Source organism: Erpetoichthys calabaricus, chromosome 5, assembly GCF_900747795.2.
Source record: "Erpetoichthys calabaricus chromosome 5, fErpCal1.3, whole genome shotgun sequence".
NCBI classification, from domain to species: Eukaryota; Metazoa; Chordata; class Cladistia; order Polypteriformes; family Polypteridae; genus Erpetoichthys; species Erpetoichthys calabaricus.
The window spans coordinates 178,562,395-178,589,324 of NC_041398.2; the positions used below are offsets into that span (position 1 = coordinate 178,562,395).

General features: G+C 39.7%; 1 protein-coding gene across 2 annotated transcripts in view; it reads right to left on the bottom strand.

Annotated features, from left to right (window-relative positions):
• Positions 1–315: 315 nt before the first annotated feature.
• The window catches only part of cep135 (centrosomal protein 135), an 89,178-nt gene continuing 62,563 nt past the window's right edge, over positions 316–26,930 (bottom strand). For both annotated transcript variants that reach the window (XM_051927804.1, XM_028802254.2), the window contains exons 17-26: positions 26,505–26,659; positions 26,006–26,061; positions 25,540–25,708; positions 18,301–18,411; positions 11,552–11,737; positions 4,098–4,307; positions 3,812–4,014; positions 3,605–3,709; positions 1,374–1,529; positions 316–941 (exon numbers count right to left, since the gene is read on the bottom strand). In XM_051927804.1, the coding sequence (XP_051783764.1) occupies positions 920–941; positions 1,374–1,529; positions 3,605–3,709; positions 3,812–4,014; positions 4,098–4,307; positions 11,552–11,737; positions 18,301–18,411; positions 25,540–25,708; positions 26,006–26,061; positions 26,505–26,659 (1,373 nt within the window). In that variant the 3' untranslated portion in view covers positions 316–919. The remainder of the gene's footprint in view (positions 942–1,373; positions 1,530–3,604; positions 3,710–3,811; positions 4,015–4,097; positions 4,308–11,551; positions 11,738–18,300; positions 18,412–25,539; positions 25,709–26,005; positions 26,062–26,504; positions 26,660–26,930) is intronic.

Genomic DNA, 26,930 nt, shown 5'->3' on the forward strand with positions numbered 1-26,930 from the left:
TTAAGGAGCACTTGCTCCGGTATACCAATAGGCCTTCTTCAGATTTTATCATTCACTTCTTTACAGTTCATTGCTAAACAGAGATACCAGTGAGCTAAATCATTAGATGCAAATAGTTTTACAATACTTGAGCCTTTCAACATAATATTAATGATAATCTAAAATTGTAATATCCAAATACTAACATGAATAGATAACTGTACACCTTTAACTTACAATAGGTATTGTTAGCATACCTCATCATGAAGGTGTTCATAAAGCTTTAAAATGCAATTTATGTTACATCATCAGAAAAATAAAACTTTACAAGCAATGAACATTTTTATAAATATATCACAAAATAATTTATTCATATTAATTTACAGCACAGCATACATTTATACAGTTTATATCTTGTTTTGAAAATCTTGGATTCATCTTTAAAAATGGGTTAAGCAGTGCTTTTCCTTCTCTGACCCATTTAAATATTATCAAGTACTAAAGGTTCAGCAGATAAACAAAAAGACTGGGGTTTTAGACAATAACTTTTAAAATGCTCTGGAGTATTGAAATTCTCTGTTTGATGCAGACACAAACTTTCTTTTGTTTTGACACATGGGAACATTGTAGCAAATTGTTTTCATTCATTTGATGGTTTGTTAAAAAGTGGTCTTAACAATACACAAACAATACAAAAATGTTTCTATACAGTAATTACAAAGTTAAATAAATTTTACAAATATCTTCATTAAGACATGATAAATGACAATTCTTGTTCCAGAATATTAGATACATCTCCCAGTATTAAATACAACTTGCATTAAATGTATTTTCCCTCCACAGTACAGGCAATTGTGATCTGATAGGGAAGATAATACTGAGCAGGAGTGCATGATTGTTGAAAAATCCCTGGGACTTGTGTTAAAGTCTTTAATGGCTCTTATTCCTTGAAACTCACACTTCTGAAAATATATAAAGAGGAAAATATTAGCAAAATATGACACTGTCCATTTACTCTACTTTGCAAGGAGTAACACAAAAATACATTACTTCTCACAAGTATATACATTTTCATTTGCAATCTATTTGTACAGACTGGTCACTCATGTGTTAAACAGGCAGTGCCATAAAGTTATAAAGCCTGCTACTAAAAAAAAATGTGGAATTGTGAAAACATTTACTTTTTCATTGTTGCCATTTAAAATTTTGTGGAATGGTGCTTAATATAAATGGCATTATAAGAAATAGATAGTTTCCATATAAATATTAGCAACAGAAAAAAAACATGCACTGCAATTTATTGCAATTTACAGGTACAAACTTAAAATACATATAATAAATACACTGATCTGTAGATATGAACCAGTAGTGACTCAGAATTAAATAAATCTTACTTTTCTCCAGATTTTTCAGATGAGTAATCTGGTGTTTTCAAGATGGATCGATCAGGTGAATGGATATTTGGACTAAAAGAGGAACTGAGGGGAGAAGAACTTCTTAAAGATGAAAGAGAAAGTCCTTGCCTCTTCATTTCCTGTATGGCACGCTCACTATCAAAAATAAAAAGGGTTTATGCAGAAGCTACAATAACAAATATTGTAACTAATACATGGCAACTATTTATTTAAATATGAAACTTTTAATAGGTATAAATATTATAAGATGTTTTTCTTGTACCTATTAATAACCATGCCTTCCAGAATAGTAAAAGTCATTAATCTACTTATATAATATGCATGAAAATTACCAGGGTAACCACAAGACTAGTTTAATTTGCAATAGTATTGCTGTTATAGACTCAGTAAAATTCTTACATTATATCATTTAATGATAATACTGCAATTTAGAAAAATATTTTGCAATATATTAAACTTTACAATTTAATTCTATATTGCAATTTACTTTAATTGCCTACAATTATAATACCAGAAAGAATGACTTTTTACTGTGAAAATAAATTTCAGGTAACTCAGTCTTCATAGTAAGAGCAGAAATATTCAGATATGGTACTTAAAACATACATAAGCAACTCACATGGGCATCAACCCATTATAAGCATACATGTAATGATGATGATGATGATAGCTGGTGTAGCATATGAGATGCAGATGCTGGAAAAGTAAAATAAACCATCAACATGGCAGCAGGATTGGAGCTGTTGGCTTTGAAAGCAATGCTAAAGGTGGATTTAATTCAAACTATATTAACATTTCTCAAATAGGTTTACACTAAAACTTGCATTACAACTATGCAAATATCATCCTGTTATTCACCACCATCTACAACTTGTCATTCACTTCTAGCATGCCTAAAAAGTTATCCACGTCAGTCTCTCACAGGGAAAAACTCCCCGACATAATGCATCAACAACACCCAAACAATACATAATTTCCGTGCATAAGCAAGAATACGGTAAATAGGGATTAATCGTAAATATTTAAAGAGAAATCAAAATCCTTTGATTTCACCTAATGTTGGGATTAGATTAGGTTAATCAGTTTATTTTAAGGACCTGTAGTAAATTTATATGTTAATGGGACTTTATGTTAAAAGCAGTCTTCATCACCATACAAGTTACCCGTTAGGCTGGCAGATTAAAAATAGAACTACTGTAGTTCTACCATGGATTTTCAGAAATGTCACACTTCAAGCACTTTTTTTTTTTTTTTTTTTTTTTGCAAACAGATGTTGCCATAATAATACATTTTATTTATTTGTAGGTGCCTTTCTAAACACAGGTGGATGGCTTAGACTTACAGACAAGATCTGAGATTTCTGAGAAAGTAGGAAGCTGAAAAGAGGAAAATGAGTGATTTGGTGGGTGAAATTCAAATGAAGTACTGGAGGAATCCGTACAAATGTCTCCCTTCACATTCTGAAGTTATCAAAACCGCTATTGTGCATCAAACATCTTTTTCCCCCCACCAATACAGGAATCTTTTGTGTCCATCGACATTTACATATATAATCTAGGAATGAATTCACTGAAAGCATATTTGAACACTTGCCAACGTGAGCTGACAAATTCAATGACATCCTGCACTGTAAATTTAAAGTCAGCATGCAAACAGTCAAAACATAGCTGGTATTTATGGTTGCTTATTATGTCTCCTTCATGTTTCTAAACGTACTCTTAGCAGCCCAAAACAACATTCAGACTTCAGTCTTTATTTAGCAAGAATTTACGTATGTTAAATGGGTATATCTTTAATTTTTTCTTTTTTTAACATAGATTTTCATTCTGCGTTTTCATGAGGTCTGGTAATTTAGCCACTACTTACTCACTAGCCTGCTTATGTAGTATGAAATTGAGTGTAATTCGCTCCGGAGCCTGTTCCGCTTATCATTTAACTGTCTTTATTAGGATACAACAAAGTTAATAAACTCTGCAGAAACACTATGTGAATTAATATGCAAATGACAGAAAAAAAAAATTCTGGTGTTCCTCCGAATTAAAATGTAATTAAAAAGGAAAACCAAACCAGATACTATGTTCAGAATAACTACAAAAAAACATGAAATTAAAATTATAAAATATTCCAATACATCTTTCAGAAAAAAATGAATATTCAATTAAATCAACTATGTTTCTTTAATATATCTAATAAACTCAAATGTGTTTTACCGTTCAAACTTCTCTGTAGTAAGTTGTCTTTTGAGAACATCCACTTCTGTCTGAAGTTGAGTAACCTTACTTCTAAGCTGCCCGGTTTCTCTTGTTTGGCTTACACTGTCAAAGGGTGGAAGAACACAGTAAATTTTAATGTGCTGAAGATACGTGGAAACCTTGTAAAACCTACATTGAAGGCAAAACACAGGAAAGCAAACTCACATTTTACTGTCTGCTAAAGTCAGTCTATTCCTGAGAAGAGTAATTTCAGACTCCTTCTCGTGAGTGCTGAGATGACTTTGAAATTCTTTCTCACGATTTCTCAACAGAAGTGTCTCAAGATTTTTCACGGTTAACTCCTCACTGAATAGTTTATTCTTTAAGTGTTCAGCCTCTGATTTGACACCTTCCAGTTCTTCAAGCAGCTGGATTAACAGAATAAACAAAAAAACTTAAATTTGCATTTTAAGCAAAACATGTTTAGAGACAATATAACATTAACCCTTACCCTTTCCAGTTCCATATTCTTTGAATTTAGCTGTCGAGACAACATGTCCTTGTTGGAATCAAGCTTAACACAAAGCTCCCTGACAGATGCTAGGTCTAATATGATAGATGATTTGTCAGCGTCTGCCTTTTTTAGTCCTTCCTCCAACTTGGCCATGTTTCTAGTGAGTAATGAGATTTGTGTCTCATATGCTTGTTGTGCATTCATGTGCTAGAAAACAAGTAACAAAACCTTTATTTAAAATGAACTTGAATAATACAAATACACATTTTTTAAGAGAATAATAATAATGGGGAGAAGACTAAAATGTTAGAAAATTTACTTTCCCTCCTAAAAGGAGGTGATATATAGACAGGCCACCTTAATACGGATTTGCATTTACAAGTAACTACAAAATTTAACTATGCAGAAAATTGTCAGTAGTGAAGGGTATTTTTTACATTACATCAGACGGTAAAGGACATCTACGGACAAAAATTTTTTTCAAAGATAAAGGTCAAGTATAGTTTGTTACCACCTAAGCAGTAAACATGGAAACCGAGTTCCGCATCACATACTGTATCCCAACTGTCAGCCACCAAGAGACAATAATCCTCATACTGTATGTATATTATGGTTGGGTTCACTTAACATTTCAAAATTTGAAGCAGAAGGGCAGCTGTAATGATTAGATTTGGGATTACGTCTAAATGGAATATGAACAGGCAGGCTGAATAGTTTGTTCTACTATATATAGATGTGTATAGCTTTGAAAAATCATCTATGTGAAACTAATGAAGGCATTTTAATTGGGAAAACAGAAAATATTATTGGCATTTGGACTAAACTCCCAATATCCCAGAGGATATTTCATTTGATCTAGTACCTAGCTGTAACTAGGGGGCAGTATAATAGCAAGAAAGACAGGAAACCAGTCCAACTCCGACTGATCGATCGATCGAGAGATACTTTATTAATCCCAAGGGGAAATTCACATACTCCAGCAGCAGCATACTGATACCAAAAACAGTATTAAATTAAAGAGTAATAAAAATGCAGGTAAAAATAGACAATAACTTTGAATAATGTTAACGTTTACCCCCCACGGGTGGAACTGAAGAGTTGCATAGTTTGGGGGAGGAACGATCTCCTCAGTCTGTCAGTGGAGCAGGACAGTGACAGCAGTTTGTCGCTGAAGCTGCTCCTCTGTCTGGAGAGGACACTGTTTAGTGGATGCAGTGGATTCTCCATGATTGATAGGAGCCTGCTGAGCGCCCATCGCTCTGCCACAGATGTCAAACTGTCCAGCTTCATGCCTACAATAGAGCCTGCTTTCCTCATCAGTTTGTCCAGGCGTGAGGCGTCCTTCTTCTTAATGCTGCCTCCCCAGCACACTAGAGGGCGCTCACCACAACCGTCTGATAGAACATCTGCAGCATCTTATTGCAGATGTTGAAGGATGCCAGTCTTCTAAGGCCGGGGTTATACTTCACGCGACGCATGCTGCAGTGGACGCTCCTCCTACGCAAGCGTTGAAGTGTTTATACTTGCGCACGTACTTTACATAAATCTGGAGGAATCTGCCAGGTGGCAGTGCGAAATATTATCACGGTGAGAACATGTTCGGCTTCTCTGTGTTGTGAATTGCCTAGAACACCCATTAAATTCCGAAGACACCTTACTGCAATATCTCTGAAAAGGATGTTTATTGATTAAATCCAGGGATGTGTCCATTCCAGCAAGCATTGGGCACGAGTGAGAAACAATCTCTGGATGATGCCTCGGCTCATCACAAGGTGAATACAAGCACACACATACACTAGCATCATTTTAGCGGCACCAAATCCCCAAATCTGCATATCTTTGGAAGGAAACTGGAGCACACTGAGGAAACCCAGCAGGAAAACGTGTAAACTCCAGGCAGGGAATATCAGCGACGTGACTCCCTGCAAGACAGCAGCACTAATGCTCCGCCACTGTGTCACCCCATGTGTGTAATTATTAACAGTATTCATTATTTAAACGAAATTATCGATTTATCTGTAAAATGTAATATACATACTTTAATGCTTTTCATCATGAAAGTGATATCAAGTATAAATCTAAGTATTCTAAATGTGCAGAGAGTTGGAATATCATACATTTAATGTGCTCAGTGTGGCGATCTATTGCTGGCGATTTGCTGCTGTCAGGAGCAGAGGAAGCCCTAGAAAAAAAGATGGCACAGAAGACGGTATGTGAGAATTTTAAAACGTATCGTGTCATTACGATCGGGAATATGCGACACTTGGATATAAAAGCACCATGAATACATCTGTATGTCGGCATTTTGCTTCACCACATCGAACCATTTATCAAACATCGAAGCGTGCACACCGATTTCATAGGATCCGCAAAGAGGCTTTCTGTCACATGTACATAATAAACAGAGACTCTGACGTCACATTCCAATTTTTAAGCACACTGTGCCCCCCAACTTTTTGCCGGTACTGCAACTCGCGCATGCGTCGCGTTAATTTCTGAGGGCCTGCTCAGAGGACGCATCAAATGAATGCTCAGAACACGTGGCGACCATGATCCGGGTGCGTACGCGTTCAGAGCGTGAGGTATAAATGAGCCCTAAGGAAGTAGCCAGCTCTGTCCTCTCTTGCACAGAGAATCAGTATTGGCAGTCCAGTCCAATTTATCATCCAGCTGCACTCCCATGTATTTATAGGCCTGTACCCTCTGCACACAGTCACCTCTAATGATCACGGGGTCCAGGAGGGGCCTGGGCCTCCTAAAATCCACCACCAGCTCCTTGGTTTTGCTGGTGTTCAGGTATAGGTGGTTTGAATCGCACCATTTAACAAAGACCTTGATGAAGTTCCTATACTCCTCCTCCTGATGCAGCCCACAATAGCAGTGTCGTCAGCGAACTTTTGCACGTGGCAGGACTCCGAGTTGTATTGAAATTCCAATGTATATACAGTGCATCCAGAAAGTATTCACAGCGCATCACTTTTTCCACATTTTGTTATGTTACAGCCTTATTCCAAAATGGATTAAATTCATTTTTTCCCTCAGAATTCTACACACAACACCCCATAATGACAACGTGAAAAAAGTTTACTTGAGATATTTGCAAATTTATTAAAAATAAAAAAATAGAGAAAGCACATGTACATAATAAGTATTCACTGCCTTTGCCATGAAGCTCAAAATTGAGCTCAGGTACATCCTGTTTCCCCTGATCATCCTTGAGATGTTTTTGCAGCTTAATTGGAGTCCACCTGTGGTAAATTCAGTTGATTGGACATGATTTGGAAAGGCACACACCTGTCTATATAAGGTCCCACAGTTGACAGTTCATGTCAGTGCACAAACCAAGCATGAAGTCAAAGGAATTGTCTGTAGACCTCAGAGACAGGATTGTCTCAAGGCACAAATCTGGGGAAGGTTACAGAAAAATTTCTGCTGCTTTAAAGGTCCCAATGAGCACAGTGGACTCCATCATCCATAAGTGGAAGAAGTTCGAAACCACCAGGACTTTTCCTAGAGCTGGCTGGCCATCTAAACTGAGCGATCAGGGGAGAAGGGCCTTAGTCAGGGTGGTGGCCAAGAACCCGATGGTCACTCTGTCAGAGCTCCAGAGGTCCTCTGTGGAGAGAGGAGAACCTTCCAGAAGGACAACCATTTCTGCAGCAATCCACTAATCAGGTCTGTATGGTAGAGTGGCCAGACGGAAGCCACTCCTTAGTAAAAGACACAAGGCAGCCCACCTGGAGTTTCCCAAAAGGCACCTGAAGGACTCTCAGACTATGAGAAAGAAAATTCTCTGGTCTGATGAGACAAAGATTGAACTCTTTGGTGTGAATGCCAGGCGTCACTCACGTTTGGAGGAAACCAGGCACCGCTCATCACCAGGCCAATACCATCCCTACAGTGAAGCATGGTGGTGGCAGCATCATGCTGTGGGGATGTTTTTCAGAGGCTGGGACTGGGCGACTAGTCAGGATAAAGGGAAAGATGACTGCAGCAATGTACAGACACATCCTGGATGAAAACCTGCTCCAGAACGTTCTTGACCTCAGACTGGGGCAACAGTTCATCTTTCAGCAGGACAACGACCCTAAGCACACAGCCAAGATATTAAAGGAGTGGCTTCAGGACAACTCTGAATGTCCTTGAGTGGCCCAGCCAGAGCCCAGACTTGAATCCGATTGAACATCTCCGGAGAGATCTTAAAATGGCTGTGCACTGACACTTCCCATCCAACCTGATGGAGCCAGAGAGATGCTGCAAAGAGGAATGGGCGAAACTGGCCAAGGATAGGTGTGCCACGCTTGTGGCATCATATTCAAAAAGACTTGAGGCTGTAATTGCTGCCAAAGGTACATTGACAAAGTATTGAGCAAAGGCTGTGAATACTTATGTACATGTGATTTCTCAGTTATTTTTAATAAATTTGCAAAAACCTCAAGTATTTAACTTTTTTCACGTTGTCATTATGGGGTGTTGTGTGTAGAATTCTGAGGAAAAAAATGAATTTAATCCATTTTGGAATAAGGCTGTAACATAACAAAATGTGGAAAAAGTGATGCACTGTGAATACTTTCCAGATGCACCGTAGGCTGAACAGGACCAGAGAAAGTACAGTCCCCTGCAGCGCTCCTGTGTTGCTGAACACAATGTCAGACCTGCAGTTCCCGAGACGCACATACTGAGGTTTGTTTGTAAGACAGTCCACGATCCATGCCACTAGGTATGAATCTACTCCCATCTCTGTCAGCTTGTCCCTAAGGAGCAGAGGTTGGATGGTGTTGGAAGGTGCTAGAGAAGTCTAGAAACATAGTTCTTACAGCAAAACTGCCTCTGTCCAAGTGGGAAAGTCATCAGTGTAGCATATAGATGATGGCATCCTCCGCTCCCACCTTCTCCTGGTATGCAAACTGCAGAGGGTCGAGAGCGTGGCGTACCTGTGACCTCAGGTGGTGAAGCAGCAGTTGTTCCATGGTCTTCATCACATGTGACGTCAGAGCGACAGGACGGAAGTTGTTCAGCTCACTAGGACGTGATACAAGATGTTTTCCAAAGCCTCAGGACTCTCCCCTGTTCCAGGCTCAGGTTGAAGATGCGCTGTAGAGGACTCCCCAGCTCCAGTGCACAGACCTTCAGCAGTCATGGCGATACTCCATCTGGACCCGCTGCTTTGCTGGCACAAAGTCTCCTCCGCTCTCTGCTCACCTGCGCTGCTGTAATTGTGGGTGGGGATGTCTCTCCTATGCTGGTATCAGCAGAAAGATGGGTGGAGGGTGTAGTACTCCGAGGTGAGAGTGGGTTAGGGTGGTCAAACCTCTTAATGAAGTTGTTCATTTGGTTCATTTCAACTGAGCTGGACTCAGTTCCTTCTGCACGCGCTTGAGCTCATGCTGATCACCACCTTTAAAAGACCTTTTCTTCTGGTTCAAAAGGCCCTTGATGTCACTTGTAATCCATGGCTTGTTGTTAGCATAGCAGCATACTGTTCTTACTGGAACTACAATGTCCATACAGAAGTTGATGTAGTCAGTAGTGCAGTCAACAACCTCCTCAATGTTCTCACTATGTGATGCAGGATATCCCAGCCCATAGTTCCAGAGCAGTCTCTCAGAGCCTGCTCTGCCTCAGGGGACCACTTCCTGAATGAACATGTGGTTGTAGGTAGCTCCCTCACTATGGTTTGTAGTGAGGCTGAAGCAGAACCAGGTTATGATCTGCTTTCCCAAGCGCAGGCAGCGGGGTGGCGCTGTATGCGTCTTTAACGTTTGCATACAGTAAGTCAATAGTCTTATTTCCCCAGGTGTTACAGTCCACATACTGGGAGAAGGCATGTAATGTTTTGTCCAGAATCACATGGTTAAAATCTCCATCGATTAGCACAAGCGCCTCAGGATGCTGCGTTTGTAACTTAGCAACAGCAGAATGGATGATGTCACTCGCTATCTCCACGTCCGCCCGAGGAGAGATGTAAACAATAACAACAATGACGTGTCCAAACCCGGGTAGCTCCACGTTAGCATCTGGGATGGCGGTAGTTAGCCAAGTTTCACAAAAGCACAACAAACTGCATTCTCTGTAGGTTCTGACATTTTTCACCAGCACAGCCAGTTTGTCGATCTTATTTGATATTGAGTTCACATTTCCCAGGATCACAGAAGGCACCGAAGGCTTAAAACGTCACTTTCTCGCAAGCCGCTTCATTTTTAGCTTAGTGCCGGCTATGCTGCCACGATACCGCCTTCTTATCCTCGTTGGGTAAATAGGGAACCATACCGACATTGGCATTTGTTCTCAGCGCTTGAAGTTGACTACGTGAATAGACGAGTCTCGGCGTGTAAAAATCCATGTCCACGTTGTAAAAGTAAAAGTGTCCAGGTAACGAATCCACATAAAAGATAGTGATAGGGAGTGATCAATAAAAAATTATAAAAAAAACAAAAAGAGAAAAAATAAAAGGTAGAAAAATAAAGTCGTACATGGAGCTGCTGAAAAGGCTGCCACTCTCGGCGGCGCCTGAGTCATCAAAAAATAATATCCCTTCCAAGTAAATCTAAAAAAAGAGAAATATTACCTAGGTGTGCTACTGGCTTGGTAAGAGTCCTGACAAATTCAGGGCAATAGACATTAACCGGCAAACCATTTTCTAGCCCCATTCAACCTTGAGACAACATAGTGTACGCAATATCAATCTATCTGAAATCAAGAATTTCTAAAACTCCTATGTTGCACCAAATGCCTTAAAAATGCATACTATCCTGATGCAGGATAGTAATGGAGAATTCATTTACATGTGTTTGCACATGAATTTATGAATATCATACACTATAAAAACCTGCCGTTAATTTTTTTGTAATGTTAAATACAGATGAATAAATAATTAACTTAACAGCAAAACCTCATCATCAGGATGACAAACTAGTGTATATGTAAGAAAAACCTTTCTCAAAGGGTTAATTCATACACAAATAATCTACCTGGATGAATTATACCAGTGAGAGACTATCCTATTTTACAATTACTTCATGAAATCCTCAGCAGTAGGACACAAGGTGCATTACATGGATATGCTGATAATTAAAACTGATTACATAAATTTAATGTCGCACTGAGCGTCATACCATGTCTTCATTCCACTAAGCTGTTTACTGTCTGCTGTTTGCAATTAACAAAGAGCCACTCTCTTAGTCTCCAAAGAAAACATTAACCAGTCTCTTTCATAAAAAAGTGTAATATTTACTTGCTTAATACGCATTCCACAGGGAAAGGAACAGAGGCATTGCTTGAATTTACTTAAATTAATTAAAATTTCATTTTGAAGCTGTGGCTGTAAAGCAAATTTACAAAAAAAAAACAAACAAAAAAAAAAAAGGTGCGTTATTGGCTTAAAAAGAAACACTGTCCTTAACATATATTTGCAGATTTAATTTAACATACAACTAGCATGTTACTTTTACCTCATTGATTTCCTTTTCGAGGTTGTTGACTCTCTCTCTTAAATGTCTTCTTTCTGTATCTGTAGAAAGTAATTCCAGTTTAATGGAGCTATTTTGCCCTTCTATCTGCTGAAGCTTAACCTCCCAGTCTTCCGCTTGACTATGTGCCATTCTGAATTGCTCCAAGAGGTCAATATTTTCCTTCTCCTAAAAAAATTAAGCATTTAGAAAAAACATGAAATAAAGTAATCTTATAAAAGAGGAACATACAGTGCCTCCCATGATGTTTGAGACAAAGACATTTTTCCTTTATAAACCAAACCCCTTTGCTGCACAGTTTAAAACTTCAAGTCAAATAATTCGGACAGGATTAAAGTGCATGTTACAGACTTTCATTAAGTGTATTATATTTTGGTCACACTGTGTAGAAATTACACTTTTTGCATATGGTCCCACTGTAAGAGAACAATTTTATGGTAACATAGCATTCATCAAAGAAATAGCTTAAATGTTTAATAAATGTCGGAAACCTGTTCAGTAGGGATGGGAATCGAAAACCAGTTCTTGTTGAGAACCGGTTCCCACTGTTTCAATTCCTTGGAATTGTTTGCCATTTTTGCAAACGATTCCCCTATCGATTCCAGTCGCCTCGAATGACGTCACCGCGTTGCGTAGCGTCATTTACCCAGCAGGAAACATGGCGCCTAAGCGGCACAAATGCTCAAAAGTTTGGTTATACTTTACGAGAAAGGATGACAACAGGGCAACTTGCAAAGTAGATATTTCATCAAAGGGAGGAAACACTACGAATATGCAAAAGCATTTGCACACAAAACATGCGATAACCTTAAATGAATGTTGTGTTTTTGATCTAGTGACTAGTGAATCTCAACCCAGCAGTAACGGTAACATTTGCAGGTCCTCTCCAGTTAATACGGCAGGTAACTAATCAACTAACATTGCATATTATGTTAGCGCGATTTGCCTTATTGCAAAACCTGCTATTACTGTGCATTGCATTTAGATGACCATGACGAGAGAGACAGACAGGTTCTGGCTGTCTCAGATGCTGGCAGTTCTCGCTGCAGTCTACCGGTAGCTTCTCCTTTCACAGAGGTGGGGAAAAGTAAAATGACACAGGCCAGGATAGACGAATGTCACCGAGCAGTGACTAAGTTTGTGGTAAAAGGCTTGCACCCATTCGCCACAGTAGATGCCCCCGATTTTCGGTAAGTGAATGTGTTTAATTGTAGGCTAAGTCAGGGAATGTCAAATTTGCGTGTTCTCCTCTTGCCAGATGTTTCATCCGTTTCCATTTCTGAGCTGAAACATGTGTTGAAGGCAGCCGTCACTGCAGATGGATGGGCAAGTTTTAGTCAAGATCATTACCTCACAGTAACGCTGTATTATGTCAGGAATGGCCAGGCTCAAGAAAAAGTCCTCAAAACCAAACCAGTGTACCAGGTACAGACAGGGACAGCTGTAGCAGAGGAGACTGATGAGATCTTGGAGGAGTATGGTATCAAAGACAAGGTTGTGGCAGCCACTGTTGATAATGTGGCCAACATGGATGTAGCTGTGAAAATAGTTGATGGTTGCAGAATTGCACAGTGCACAGTTCCATTGGACTTGAGTTGATTGTATTTGTTGCTGGCTGATGTAGTTTTATTTTTGAGTGCTCAGCTCATATATACTTTTAAAAAGGAGAGTGTAAATGTTACTGGACATTCTTGTGTAATTGCCACAGAATAATTTATGTTATACTTTGTTATTGCTACAGAAGAATATTTATTTTATTATTATTTTACATTTACACATTTTTTTCTGGGGACCCCGTGGCACCCCATCGAGGAGCCGTAGGCTGTGGATCTCTTAAGATCTCACTGTTGGGTTTGTAAGGTCATGCTACTCCTAAATTTCTATCTTGTTCAAAGATAAGATATAAAACAAAGCTCTAAGTTAATCGACCTGTGTGTTCTCCTTTTTTAAAAATAAGAATCGATAGGAGAATCGATAAAGAATCGAATTGTTAAACAGAATCGAAAATGGAATTGGAATCGTGAAAATCTTATCAATTCCCATCCCTACTGTTCAGGAAAACCAGGAAACCAGATAAAGGTCAAGTGAAGATTAAACAAAACAAAGATGTAATGCACAAAACGTACTAAAAGATGACTAAGATCAGCAGATGTCCTGTAGCAACAAGACTAAACAGTTGTCACATAACCAGAAATTTCAAGGATAATAGCTAAACCTAAAGGAAGAACAGGAGTATAATAAAATAGGCTTTTATTTATATGTCATTTGTAAACCAAAAAACCAACCAGACTAAATGCTTGAATTTATATATAGTGTCAATAAATGCAACAGTTTATAAAATGATCCTCTATCCTCTGTTTCTTTGATCATTCTGACCATGCTGTAACATAAGCTGCGATGAAAACTTCTTCTTCTGCACGTTACTGAAAGAGTAATAAAGGACACAGATGGACAAGGTTTTCTCCTGCATGATTACTGACTCAAAAAAAGGTTTTTTTATCAGACTTGTCCTGGTAGAGGATATGTTTGTTTCTTTAATTAATATGTTTGATTTCTACCACACCCCAATTGCAAGCACCATAATGTCTGGGTCATAGCAATAGCAGGTTGCATATCCCTTACATGCAATGACTGCTAGAGGTCTGCGATTCATAGACATCAGGTGCTCTGCCATGCCTCTAATGAAGGTTATGTTCAAATCCCGTTTCTTTCAGGGGGCTTGTCCCCTTAAGTTGTCTCTTAAATCAGTGGTCCCCAACCTTTTTGACAGCAAGGACCACTTTATTAGATGCAAATTTTTCCACGGACCGGTCGGGGGGTGGGGGGGTTTGTGCAGTTTTATACACAATTTACATAACATTTCTATTATTAAGTTATTAAGCAGTTCGCATTCGTTTGCAACCCGAGATTTTTCTTCTTTTTTTGCATATAACAAAGACATTTGCTTTGCATTTGCCATTCCAACAGATTGCACATCACAAACATTAACAGTGCTATCTTTTTTCGTGTACCATTTCTATAGGAGGGTGACAATGAGTTAAATTCCAATGGATGTTTTTCAAATGTTGACAAGCAATAAGCAAAAGGTATCACTGAAAACCACAGAAAACAAAAACAGCAAAAAAAAAAAAAAAAACAGTACGAGGAAAGTTCGAAGAAAGAGTTTTTTTTTTTCTCATTGTTTCTGTTTGGGGATCGATGTGCAAATGTGCACAACTGAGCTGCGACCACAGATCTAACTGCTCTGTGGATGATTCATTCAAGCATTTCAAGGTCACTTCGTTGTAATGAAAGCATCTGCTGAATGTACTTCGTAGTAACACGATTTCTATAGACTCATGTCATATGGGGAAACTGTCGGGACCATAAAAATACTTTGTTGTAATACTCTCTCACCTCGGTCTCTCTCCTCTATCTGCGCTGCTGCAAAGCCCCGCCCGCCAAGCGTTCTGAAAAGTCTGAGTGAGTCTCCGTTGCCGACAGTTCTCTCGCGGCCCAGCTGTCAGACGGCTGCGGCTCGGTAGTGGATTTAAATCAGGTGATTGGCTTGGCCATTCAAGAATTTTTTTTATTTTTAGCTCTGAAAAGTTCCTGTATTTCCTTAGCAGTATGTTTAGGATCCTTATCTTGTTGCAGAATGAAGCACCATCCAATGAGTTTGGAGGCATTTAGTGGAACTTGAGCAGAAATGATTCTATACACCTCAGAATTCAATGTGCAACTGCCATCAGCTGTTACATCATCAGTTAAGATAAGTGTGCCAGTACCTGTGGCAGCCACACATGCACATGCCGTAACAACCACACCACTATGTTTAACAGATGAGGTGGTATGCTTGGATCTTGGGCAGTTCCTTTTCATCGCCACATTTTGCACTTGCCATTATTCTGATATAGGTTTGTCTTTGTCTCGTCTGTCCACAAGACCTTTTTCCAGAATTCTGCAGGCTTCTTTAAGTATTTTTTCACAAACTGTAAAATGGCCATCCTGTCTTTGTGACTAACTAGTGGTTTGCATCTTGCAGTATGGTCTCTGTATGTCTGTTCATGAAATCTTCTGCAGATAGTAGTCTCTAATACATGCACATCTGCCTCCTGAGGACTATTTCTAATCTGTCGGACAGGCCCTTGGGGCTTTTTCCTTACCATCTTGTGGATTCTTTGGACATCAGTAGCGGGGGTCTTCCTGGGCCCAACAGTTGCTTTGTGATTACTGAGCTCACCAATGCGTTCTTTCTTCTTAAAGTTATTCCAGTCAGTTTATTTAGGTATTTCTAAGGTTTTTTCGATGTCTCTGATGGTTTTATTCTTGTTTTTCAGCCTCATAATATCGTGAATGTCATTTGCACATCTGTTGCTCTTATGTTAAACAATGGCAACTAAAGACTCCAAAGGTATAGGTAGAAGCAAGTCTAGGTATCTCATAGCTGCACTAATGAAGCAATGAAACACACGCGAGTAACCACAAACACCTGTGACAGTAATTGTTCCAAAAAATTATGGTGCCCTGAAAAGGGGGGGACCATGAAGAAATACTATGACCGAAATGTATGGAAATACCTGTAAATTAAAGTTCATAATGTGCACTTCAAATCATGTCTGAGTTTTTTGATTTAATAAAGTTAAAAAAAATTTTAAACTCCGAATCAGACAAGAACAAAAAAAGTAAAAAAAAAAAAAAAAAAAAAAAAAAAAAAGTCTATAAGATCTGATAACTCACGTTTGAAATGTAGAAAAATAAGTTAGCACAATTTGTGATATTACTGAAAGCAACAGAGATCAAACAGATGCATGTTAATTAGCTACCTTTGAAGCTGAACTGGACAAATTACACATAGAAGAACAAAACAAAAAAGTGGCTTGATAGGCAGTGGTGTAGCAAGGGAAGGGCGGAGGGGGCGGTCCGCCCCGGGCGGCACATTTTTGAGGACGGCATTATTTGCCAAAAGGCTCAGAACACGTGTAAGCAGCAGGCCAGGGTTCGGAAAAATATCACTCATGAATGAAAAAAGTCAAATTCTCTGATTTTCATCCACAAATGCTTCAAAAATCATTTTCAGACAGTCCTTCTGTGACGGCATCAGACACGGCAGTTGATACTGTATTTATGAGGCAATAACAAAAATAAACAAACATTACACCGATAATAATTTCAAGGAAGATAAACAACTAAATTTACAATGTATAATTTCATTTCGTTAACAATCCGAATGCATTCTTGCTCATCCCCACCTATCATTTGTACACCACACCAGTTTTGGTTTTCGCAGCGTAATTATATTAAACTAATAATCAGAACACGGCTTATCAGTGCGTCTATACTATATTCTTGTCTAGTTGATGCTTACAAATAATTATATGTGGAAAAAATATTGCTGTTTCTCTGTATATAAATCTATGCAAAATGTATCTTAATTTTTCTCTATACGTCATTTTAATTTTCTATTTAAATAGGTTAACATATTCAGATACGTTGGAGGGTGGCAAATTGAAGCCCCGCCCCGCCCAGAGTGGCGCAAACTCGAGCTACGCCACTGTTGATAGGTCCAGAAAGTAATGGATAGATGAAGAAATAAAAAAAAAAACCTTAATATTTTTAAAATCTGCAACAAATGTACAATAGATGTCTCAGTAAACTGAATATATGGAGGATTGTGAAACTCAATCTCCTGTTGTAATCTCAATATATGTATCAGATTTTTATGTTAAACCATATACTACGGTAAGGCATATTTAATACAGAGCTTTACTCCAGACATAACTATGGCTTCATTTTAAAGCATTTGATTCATCAATATCTTTCACCATTTATGTTAAATAGTCATGCATTTATCATATATGACTATACAAAGTGATTTATTTTACATCAAAATAAAAACAGCCTTAAGGTTTCTGCCTCAACATTCTGACTGATTGTATTTATGAACACATTGCCATTTGTAGGCATATAACTAAAATGTACAGTTTTGATTGTCAGTTCCATCATATTTTCTTATGAGTTTTGATTGAATGATAAAAAAGCGTTCCCAAGTGCAACCAGGGCCTTTATTTTCATTTGTATATCTATGCATTGAGTCTTTTTAAATCTCTGCGTTTCCTGGACAGTAATTTTGCAATCCTATGGTTGACCTTCTATACCGAGTTCAATATCTGCAGTGAAATCTTTAATAAACTTTTGTTAAATTTTCTATCATTAAACACACTTTTCCACTGTAATAGCATTTTTATTTTTCCAAAAATTACCATTTATTATTATCTATAACCCTTCCTTTACAATAATACATATTTTTACTGTATTTTTAATATAAAATTCTTTATCACTTTCAGATTCCCCAGTTAGTTTTTAATTTTGTTGATGCTAAGCTTTAGCCTATGTGAAAACAATTTAAATTATATATATACGATTAACATAATAATAATGCTGCCATTTTATTATACAAACAATAGTGAATAATTTTATAAACACCTCGTTTGATCATTTTAAAATGGATGAAAAAGAATCTGTAAAGTTCTTCAAAATGTAAACATAAAAGAAGAAGACTTTATCCTTATTTCAACTTTTTTCATATTTTTTTTTAGTGTACAGTACAAGCAAGTATCTGGCAATGTTTTTTGCTCAATCAAATAATTTAAAGAACTTGATGACAGTGTAAAATATCATGATATAAAGTGAAAAAATACCAAGCTATCCTAAGTGGCTACTATTAACAATAAAAGAGTAAATTATCTTACCTTCAATGTCATTAAATTTTGTATTCTGGCAACTTCAGTAATGTAGGTCTGAACTCTTAATTTCAGCTCATCTTTTTCATGCATAGCTACTTCCATCTCTGTACGAATTCTCTGCAATTTCAAAAAATAAATAAAAATCAATTAATAAAAAGATCCATTACCCTTCTATGGGCTCTAGACAGACAAGTTTGGGGATAGGGTCTGAAAATTTACAAAAACCTTACATCACTTCAAAGCTCTGAATGGAATTAAAATCATATGAACGCAAGAACCATGAATTGTCACTTTGTAGCTTAATACACATGCAAGTTTATAGGTCTTAATTTTTAACTTATAAAGTCATCCTTGATACAGGGCTACTCATGAACTGCTTAGTCTGTACTTACTAGGGCTGGGTACTGGCACTAACACCCCAGTTCAATTAGATTTCATTTTCACAGTGTCCCGATTTGATCTGATATCAATTTTGTCTTCATTGAATTGGCATGCATTGATTTATATGGGAGGGGCCAAGGAGGTCGGGTGCAATGTGAGTTGGGTGGTGGCCGAAGGCGGGGACCTTGGCGGTCCGATCCTCGGCTACAGAAGCTGGCTCTTGGGACGTGGAATGTCACCTCTTTGAAGGGGAAGGAGCCTGAGCTAGTGCGCGAGGTTGAGAGGTTCCGGCTAGATATAGTCGGGCTCACCTTGACGCACAGCTTGGACACTGGAACCTGGATCTCCTTGAGAGGGGCTGAACTCTCTACCACTCTGGAGTTGCCCCCGGTGAGAGGCGCCGAGCGGGTGTGGGCATACTTATTGCACCCCGACTTGGTGCCTGTACATTGGGGTTTACCCCGGTAGACGAGAGGGTAGCCTCCCTCCACCTTCGGGTGGGGGGACGGGTCCTAACTGTTGTTTGTGCGTATGCACCGAACAGCAGTTTGGAGTACCCACCCTTTTTGGAGTCCCTGGAGGTGGTGCTAGAGGGCATACCTTCTGGGGACTCCCTCGTACTGCTGGGAGACTTCAATGCTCACATGGGCAATGACAGTGAGACCTGGAAGGGCGTGATTGGGAGGAATGCCCCCCCCCCCCGATCTGAACCCGAGTGGTGTTTTGTTATTGGACTTCTGGATTGTCCATAACAAACACCATGTTCAAGCATAGGGGTGTTCATATGTGCACTTGGCACCAGGACACCCTAGGCCTGAGTTCGATGATCGACCACATGTCTTGGACACTCGGGTGAAGAGAGGGGCGGAGCTGTCAACTGATCACCACCTGGTGGTGAGTTGGCTTCGATGGTGGGGGAGGATGCTGGTCAGGCCTGGTAGGCCCAAACGTGTTGTGAGGGTCTGCTGGGAACGTCTGGCAGAGCCCCCTGTCAGAAGTAGCTTCAACTCCCACCTCCAGCAGAACTTCGACCACGTCCCGGGGGAGGTGGGGGACATTGAGTCCGAATGGGCCATGTTCCGTGCCTCTATTGTTGAGGCGGCTGACCGGAGCTGTGGCTGTAAGGTGGTCGGTGCCTGTCGTGGCGGCAATCCCCGAACCCGTTGGTGGACACCGGCGGTGAGGGATGCCATCAAGCTGAAGAAGGAGTCCTACCGGTCCCTTTTGTCCTGTGGGACTCTGGAGGCAGCTAATAGGTACCGGCAGGCCAAGCGGAATGCAGCTTCGGTGGTTGCTGAGGCAAAAACTCGGGCATGGGAGGAGTTTGGGGAGGCCATGGAGAACGACTTTCGGACGGCTTCGAGGAGATTCTGGTCCACCGTCCGGCGTCTCAGGAGGGGGAAGCAGTGCAGTGTCAACACTGTATATGGTGGGGATGGTGCGCTGCTGACCTCGACTCGGGACGTTGTGGGTCGGTGGGGGGAGTACTTCGAAGACCTCCTCAATCCCAATAAAATGCCTTCCAATGAGGAAGCAGAGCCTGGGGACTCGGAGGTGGGCTCCCCCATCTCTGGGACTGAGGTCACCGAGGTGGTCAAAAAACTCCTTGGTGGCAGGGCCCTGGGGGTGGATGAGATACGCCCGGAGTTCCTCAAGGCTCTGGATGTTGTAGGGCTGTCTTCGTTGACACGTCTCTACAACATCGCATGGACATCAGGGACAGTGCCTCTGGATTGGCAGACCGGGGTGGTGGTCCAAGAAGGGGGACCGGAGGGTGTGTTCCAACTACAGAGGGATCACACTCCTCAGCCTCCCTGGAAAAGTCTATTCGGGGGTTCTGGAGAGGAGGGTCCGTCGGATAGTTGAACCTCGGATTCAGGAGGAACAGTGTGGTTTTCGTCCTGGTCACGGAACAGTGGACCAGCTCTACACCCTTAGCAGAGTCCTGGAGGGTGCATGGGAGTTCGCCCAACCAGTCTACATGTGTTTTGTGGACTTGGAAAAGGCGTTTGACCGTGTCCCTCAGGGAATCCTGTGGGGGGTGCTCCAGGAGTATGGAGTACCGGACCCCCTGATAAGGGCTGTTCGGTCCCTGTACAACCGGTGTCAGAGCTTGGTCCACATTGCCGGCAGTAAGTCGAACCCGTTTCCAGTGACAGTTGGACTCCGCCAGGGCTGCCCTTTGTCACCGATTCTGTTCATAACTTTTATGGACAGAATTTCTAGGCGCAGCCAGGGTGTTGAGGGGGTCCGGCTTGGTGGACTCAGGATTGGGTCACTGCTTTTTGCAGATGATGTTGTCCTGTTTGCTTCATCAGGCCGTGATTTTCAGCTCTCTCTGGATCGGTTCGCAGCCGAGTGTGAAGCGGCTGGGATGGGAATCAGCACCTCCAAATCCGGGAACATGGTCCTCAGCCGGAGAAGGGTGGAGTGCCCTCTGGTAGCGAGATCCTGCCTCAAGTGGAGGAGTTCAAGTATCTTGGGGTCTTGTTCATGAGTGAAGGAAGAATGGAGTGTGAGATCGACAGGCGGATCGGTGCAGCGTCCGCAGTGATGCGGGCTCTGCATCGGTTTGTCGTGGTGAAAAAGGAGCTGAGCCATAAGGCAAAGCTCTCAATATACCGGTTGATCTATGTTCCTACCCTAACCTATGGTCATGAGCTATGGGTAGTGACCGAAAGAACGAGATCGCGAATACAAGCGGCTGAAATGAGTTTCCTCCGCAGGGTGTCTGGGCTCTCCCTTAAAGAAAGGGTGAGAAACTCAGTCATCCGGGAGGGGCTCAGAGTAGAGCCGCTGCTCCTCCGCATCGAGAGGAGTCAGATGAGGTGGCTCGGGCATCTGATCAGGATACCTCCTGGATGCCTCCCTGGTGAGGTGTTCCAGGCATGTCCAACCAGGAGGAGGCCCCGGGGAAGACCCAGGACACGCTGGAGGGACTATGTCTCCTGGCTGGCCTGGGAACGCCTTGGGATTCTCCCGGAAGAGCTAGAAGAAGTGGCCGGGGAGAGGGAAGTCTGGGCATCTCTGCTCAAGCTGCTGCCCCCGCGACCCGACCTCGGATAAGCGGAAGAGAATGGATGGATGGATGATTTATTTGTAGTGTTGGCTTTTTAAAGAGATCACTTAACCATGATGCACAGAGAACAATAATACAGTATAATGTGACAAATCTAAAAGGTGTCTACATAGTGACGTCTTACATAAGCAAAAGCATGGAATGACATTTAAGAAGAAATAATTGATTAGCAATGAACAATTAACATCAGTATTTGGAAGAGGTGGAACAAAATATCATTGCTCTAAAAAAAAAAAAAAAAAAAAAAAAAAAAAAAAAACTCATTCAAAATTCATCATAATTCAACTAACTGTGGACCACCAGGGGGCGCTCCTGCCACCCAAACCAGACACAGACAGACATAGGACACATGTTCAGCACACACTTTTTTATTTTTATTTACCTTGTTTCCCACCTGTACAGCATAGTCACAAGCACAGTCCAGCACTAAACACTCTTCTTTCTCTTGCTTCGCCTCCACTCCTCCCATTTGTCTTCTCCCACCTGACTCTGGCTCTTGCAGTAGTAGCTGCTGGCTCCTTTTATAAGGCACTTGGAAGTGCTCCAGGTGCTCATTGACCCACTTCTGGGTGTGCCAGAAGTGTTGCAACCAAGGGGTCAGCAGTAGCTGCAGCACCCCCAGGTGGTGCCCACGGAACCCAACAGGGCTGCTCTGGATAAGTTCCCTCCCCCAGTGCTTCCAGTGTGGAGGCGTCCCGGCCGGGCAAGGGCTCCAGCCGTACGCCACATAACATATGTATCACCACATCAGAGTCCACACACATTCAGGTGACTCCTTGTTTTACTACAATGCAATGGCATCTACTTTATAAAACATCTATATCACCTTGTGAATATTATAATAAAATAATAATACACTACTTCAATAACCTATTCATGTGCTATTAATCTCCATGTAGACATGCTTCTACTAAACTGTTAGCCAAATTTATCCCCCTATTGGACACTTAAAATAATCTTAAATTAGTCAAAATTAAAGATACAGCAGGAAGACTTTTGTCTTTCTATAGTTCTACAAGTTACACATATCTTCAGCTGCTTGTTGCAACAGTCTCAATCAGTTTTCGAAAATGTGTCTTTACACATCCTCCTCAGACGAAAAGGAAACATTTTAAAATGAGGATCTAGAGCTGATGCTTGCTGACAGTGGCACTGGATGAATGGAACATAAAAGAAAAAGAAGCAGCCATCGTGACTGACAATGCCAGTAATATGATTCATACAGTGCAGGTTATGGAGATATTGGTGTCGGCTACTTTGTGCACAAGCTCCCTTTGGTATCACAGGATGCTCCGAAAATTCCAAAAATAGCTGTTTTTAATGTATTAACATGTGATTGTCAAGTAGAAATCTGCTGCCCTGGAAGTTCAGCAGTTATGGGTTAGGGCTGCTCTCTCCACGGACCTGAGAGACGTGGTAATGCTTTGCTTAAGATCTTCATAAAGCCTAGGTACAATAACTTCACTTGTTTGCTTTCTGGTTGGAATAGCACACTGTAGTTCAAAAACCTACATGATTTGTGGAAAACCCTAATTTTCAACAATGGTGTAGGGTTTCATATCTTTAAATGGCACTTTGGAGCTACCCACCATCTCCAGTGTGGCTTGTTAAGGCTCTACTCGTTTGGATGTGTTCTGAGATTATGTTTATGGGTGACGCTGGAATAAAGGATTTCTCAAATTTGTTGTATTACAATACTAAAATTCTGAGCTGCACATTTTACATATTGCTTTGCTTTTATTCAGTTGTTATTCATTGATGCACCATTTAAATCTGCAGGAAGCTCACACATCTGATTTAAGTGTTAAAGGTGCCAATTCAAAAAAGTAAAATGCTTTTTCTATAGAATGCCTTAACAGATGCATTAGCAACATCTACTGTATCAGATGCCAAAAAGGAAGATAAGCAAAATTCTACATATAGTTTTTGAGCAAGATAGAGATTCACAAGATCAATCTTGAGACATTGAAAATAGAAATGAAAAATAAATATTAATCGGAAAAATCTGTATTTTTTCCCAGGCCTAGTACTTACAAAATAAAAATAAACTGAATTGCACACTACTCCTCTTTGTCAGCCTGGGGATATCTTATTTTAAAATATTTATTATTCAGATCCATTTTAAACAGATCTAACAGGTAACTGGGTAGCGTGTCAGGGATGACATGCTAGAAAGGATGAAAGCTGCTGGGTTTAAAAGATAACACGGAGTTTTATTGTGCTTCATCATACACATTGACCACATACAATGTAAATGAAAGTAACATGACTTTCCACATATAAAGATGTGAATTTAGCATTAAAATAATGCAGGTTTAAATTTTATGATGTGGATGAAGTTAAAGTATAATATCTTGTTGAAAAAGTAACACCCAAACTGTGCTGCAGTTGGGCGCAATAAAATGAACATTTGCAATCAATGTGCATTTCTTGATGTCCATTTAAAATGCTAGTAACTATGTCAAGTTTCATTGAGATTTATCGATTCATTGCATTTTAAAGCTTAACAACCTGGCATACAGACAAATATCCATTACAAATGCGGTCCATGCTGACTCAACAACATCAGCTCCTAAAAATGTGACTTGTTACACATTCAAGCTGTGAATATTCTGTTCCACCTCATTCCAAAGCTGCACAGCTGTCCTGAGATTTGGGAATAGTGCTGATCATTAGAGTAAACTGTTATCAATTAAACTTTCATAAAACCATATTGTGGCATGACATGTCATCCAGCTGCAATAATTCATTTGAAAAGTTATTGCCTGTGTCTATATGGTGATGATCATGGTTAGTAAAAATGCTTACCTATGTTGTGGCATAAAATTAGTTAATTAAGGAATTAATAGAGCAAATGCATATCAAGAAGCCATTCCCACAGCATAAGGTTACCACCAATAACCTGAACCATTGACTCAATGTTGAACACATTCATGTTGTATATACCAAATTATGATCATACCATCTGCAAGATGCAGCAGAAATTGAGATTTGTCAGAAGCAGCAACATTTTGTTAATCCTTAACTGGCTAGTTTTGGTGATCACGTGACTACTTTCTATTCTTAGCTTACAGATTGGAAGCGACCATGGGACTCTGCACCAGTAACCCATTTGCTTCCAACACATTTTCAGAGATGCCTTACTCCATGCCAATTTTAAAATAGCTATAGTCTTTCTTTTAGTCTGGTCATTCACATCTGACCTGTCAAATTAGCATGATCTATAGACAGGCCACTTATTAAATCTTTGTTTATTATATCAATGTCTGTAACTCTAGAAAATGTACTGGATGGCATACCTAGGAAGGCAGATGTTTTTCAAATTCTAGAACTACGACATCCAGCATGAACAGTTACAACATGGCCAAAGTAGACTGAATTATGTCACTTTGCCCATTTTAATGTGCAAATAAACATCTTGGTCAAGACAATGTGCTATATGTATTGAGTTGTGATCACATGACTGGCTGTTTGGAGGAGCATATGCACTTAACAGAGTGGACAATAAATGTAAATACCTATGGTATATTGTATTTAGTGTCAGTAATTCATTTATGATTGGTTCATGAAATATAGCCTCAAAGTAAAAAATTTCTGAACTTTAAATGTAATCAGTACTAACTAAAGATACACAATATACACATTATACACCTTTGCAGTGTCTTATTGGTGACCAATTACTGATAGAACATCTAAACTTATATTGTTGTCTCTGATTATTCTGCAAATGTCGTATGTATAGGTGCGGAACTCTAAATGCCTGATTACACTTAAGAACAACTAACCTGATTTTCCATGGTCATTGTAGCCAGATCATCCTGCAACCTCCGATTTTCCCTGAGTGTTATTTCCCGGAAACTACCAACATCTGCAAGTTCCTTATGTACTGCATCAAGCTGGCGCCTCAAACTGGCAATCTCTCTGAGACGGTCATTTAGTGAATCTTTGAATTGACTAGAAGCAAATAGAAAAATTATGTTTCAGTAGTTTATTTTAAAATGCCATATTTGCTTCAAATAGGCTATAAGGCTTCAAGACTGAACAGTTGGAATAAAAATCATTGTCAATAATGAGGTATGTATGTATATGGCAATGACTTTTCATGTCCATCTCCTCATTGTTAAGTTCAATACTTCTACTGGCATCTTTCTAATTAGAATGGAAACAAAACAATATATTCTGTACACATGACAATAATGACCCTATGACACTCTAAATACAATAATACTTAAAACTGATATTGATACCTACTCAATTAAGGATTCCAACTCAGAAACCTTGTGTTGATTATCAGAGAGTTTTTTCTCCTAAATAACAAAAAAATGTGAATTAAAAAGATTATTTGAAAACAGCTTCCCAAAGCACCACCCCACCCCACCCCCATTTATATTAGAATCACTTAATCCTGTTAAGGCTGACTGAGAATTAAGCCTATTCCTGGCAGCACTAGGTACAAAACATGAATCAAACCTGGATGGGGTAGCAGTCACAGTGCAACCCCATGCTCCAGTTAAAGTTGAGATTTGATAAAAAAAAAAAAAAAGTACATAGTACAAAGAAGAAGAGCATACACTGCAAAAACAGTTCTTTATTACCTATTCACATTGCCAATAATAATCTTATATAGGGGTCTAAAATATATTAACAAAATATCAGTTCTGGAAATTGTACTTTCAGACAAAGACCTTTATTTTAAACCGAGGCGTCATAAAGTTACCCAAGAATAGTTAAAAATAAACCGAGTGCTAACTTTGGTAGCAAAGGTTTCCTCCAGAAATGCTATTTTCTCAGTCTTCTTATCAACTGTTTCTTGAAGATGGTCTTTTTCCTTGTCAAGGACTTCAATAGTCTTCCTCATCAGGTTAATATTTTCATTTTGTGATGACTCATGTCTAGCTAGATTATCTTAACGGGAAAGAAAAAAAATTATTCATTATCAGATCATATAAAAGTACAAAAAGAAATGGCCAATGCTAGTTTATATACAGGTGCAGTGTAAACAACTACTATATAATTACTTTAATAATAAAGTATTAGCAATAATGATATCAAACACTAGAAATTAGAACTAATAAGATAAACACAGAGGTTTTTAAGACCTTGAGCATTCTTTTTGCTTTGATTGTATAACCAACATTCAGTTCTCAGCTCTAACAAAGCTTCGAACTGGCAGTCT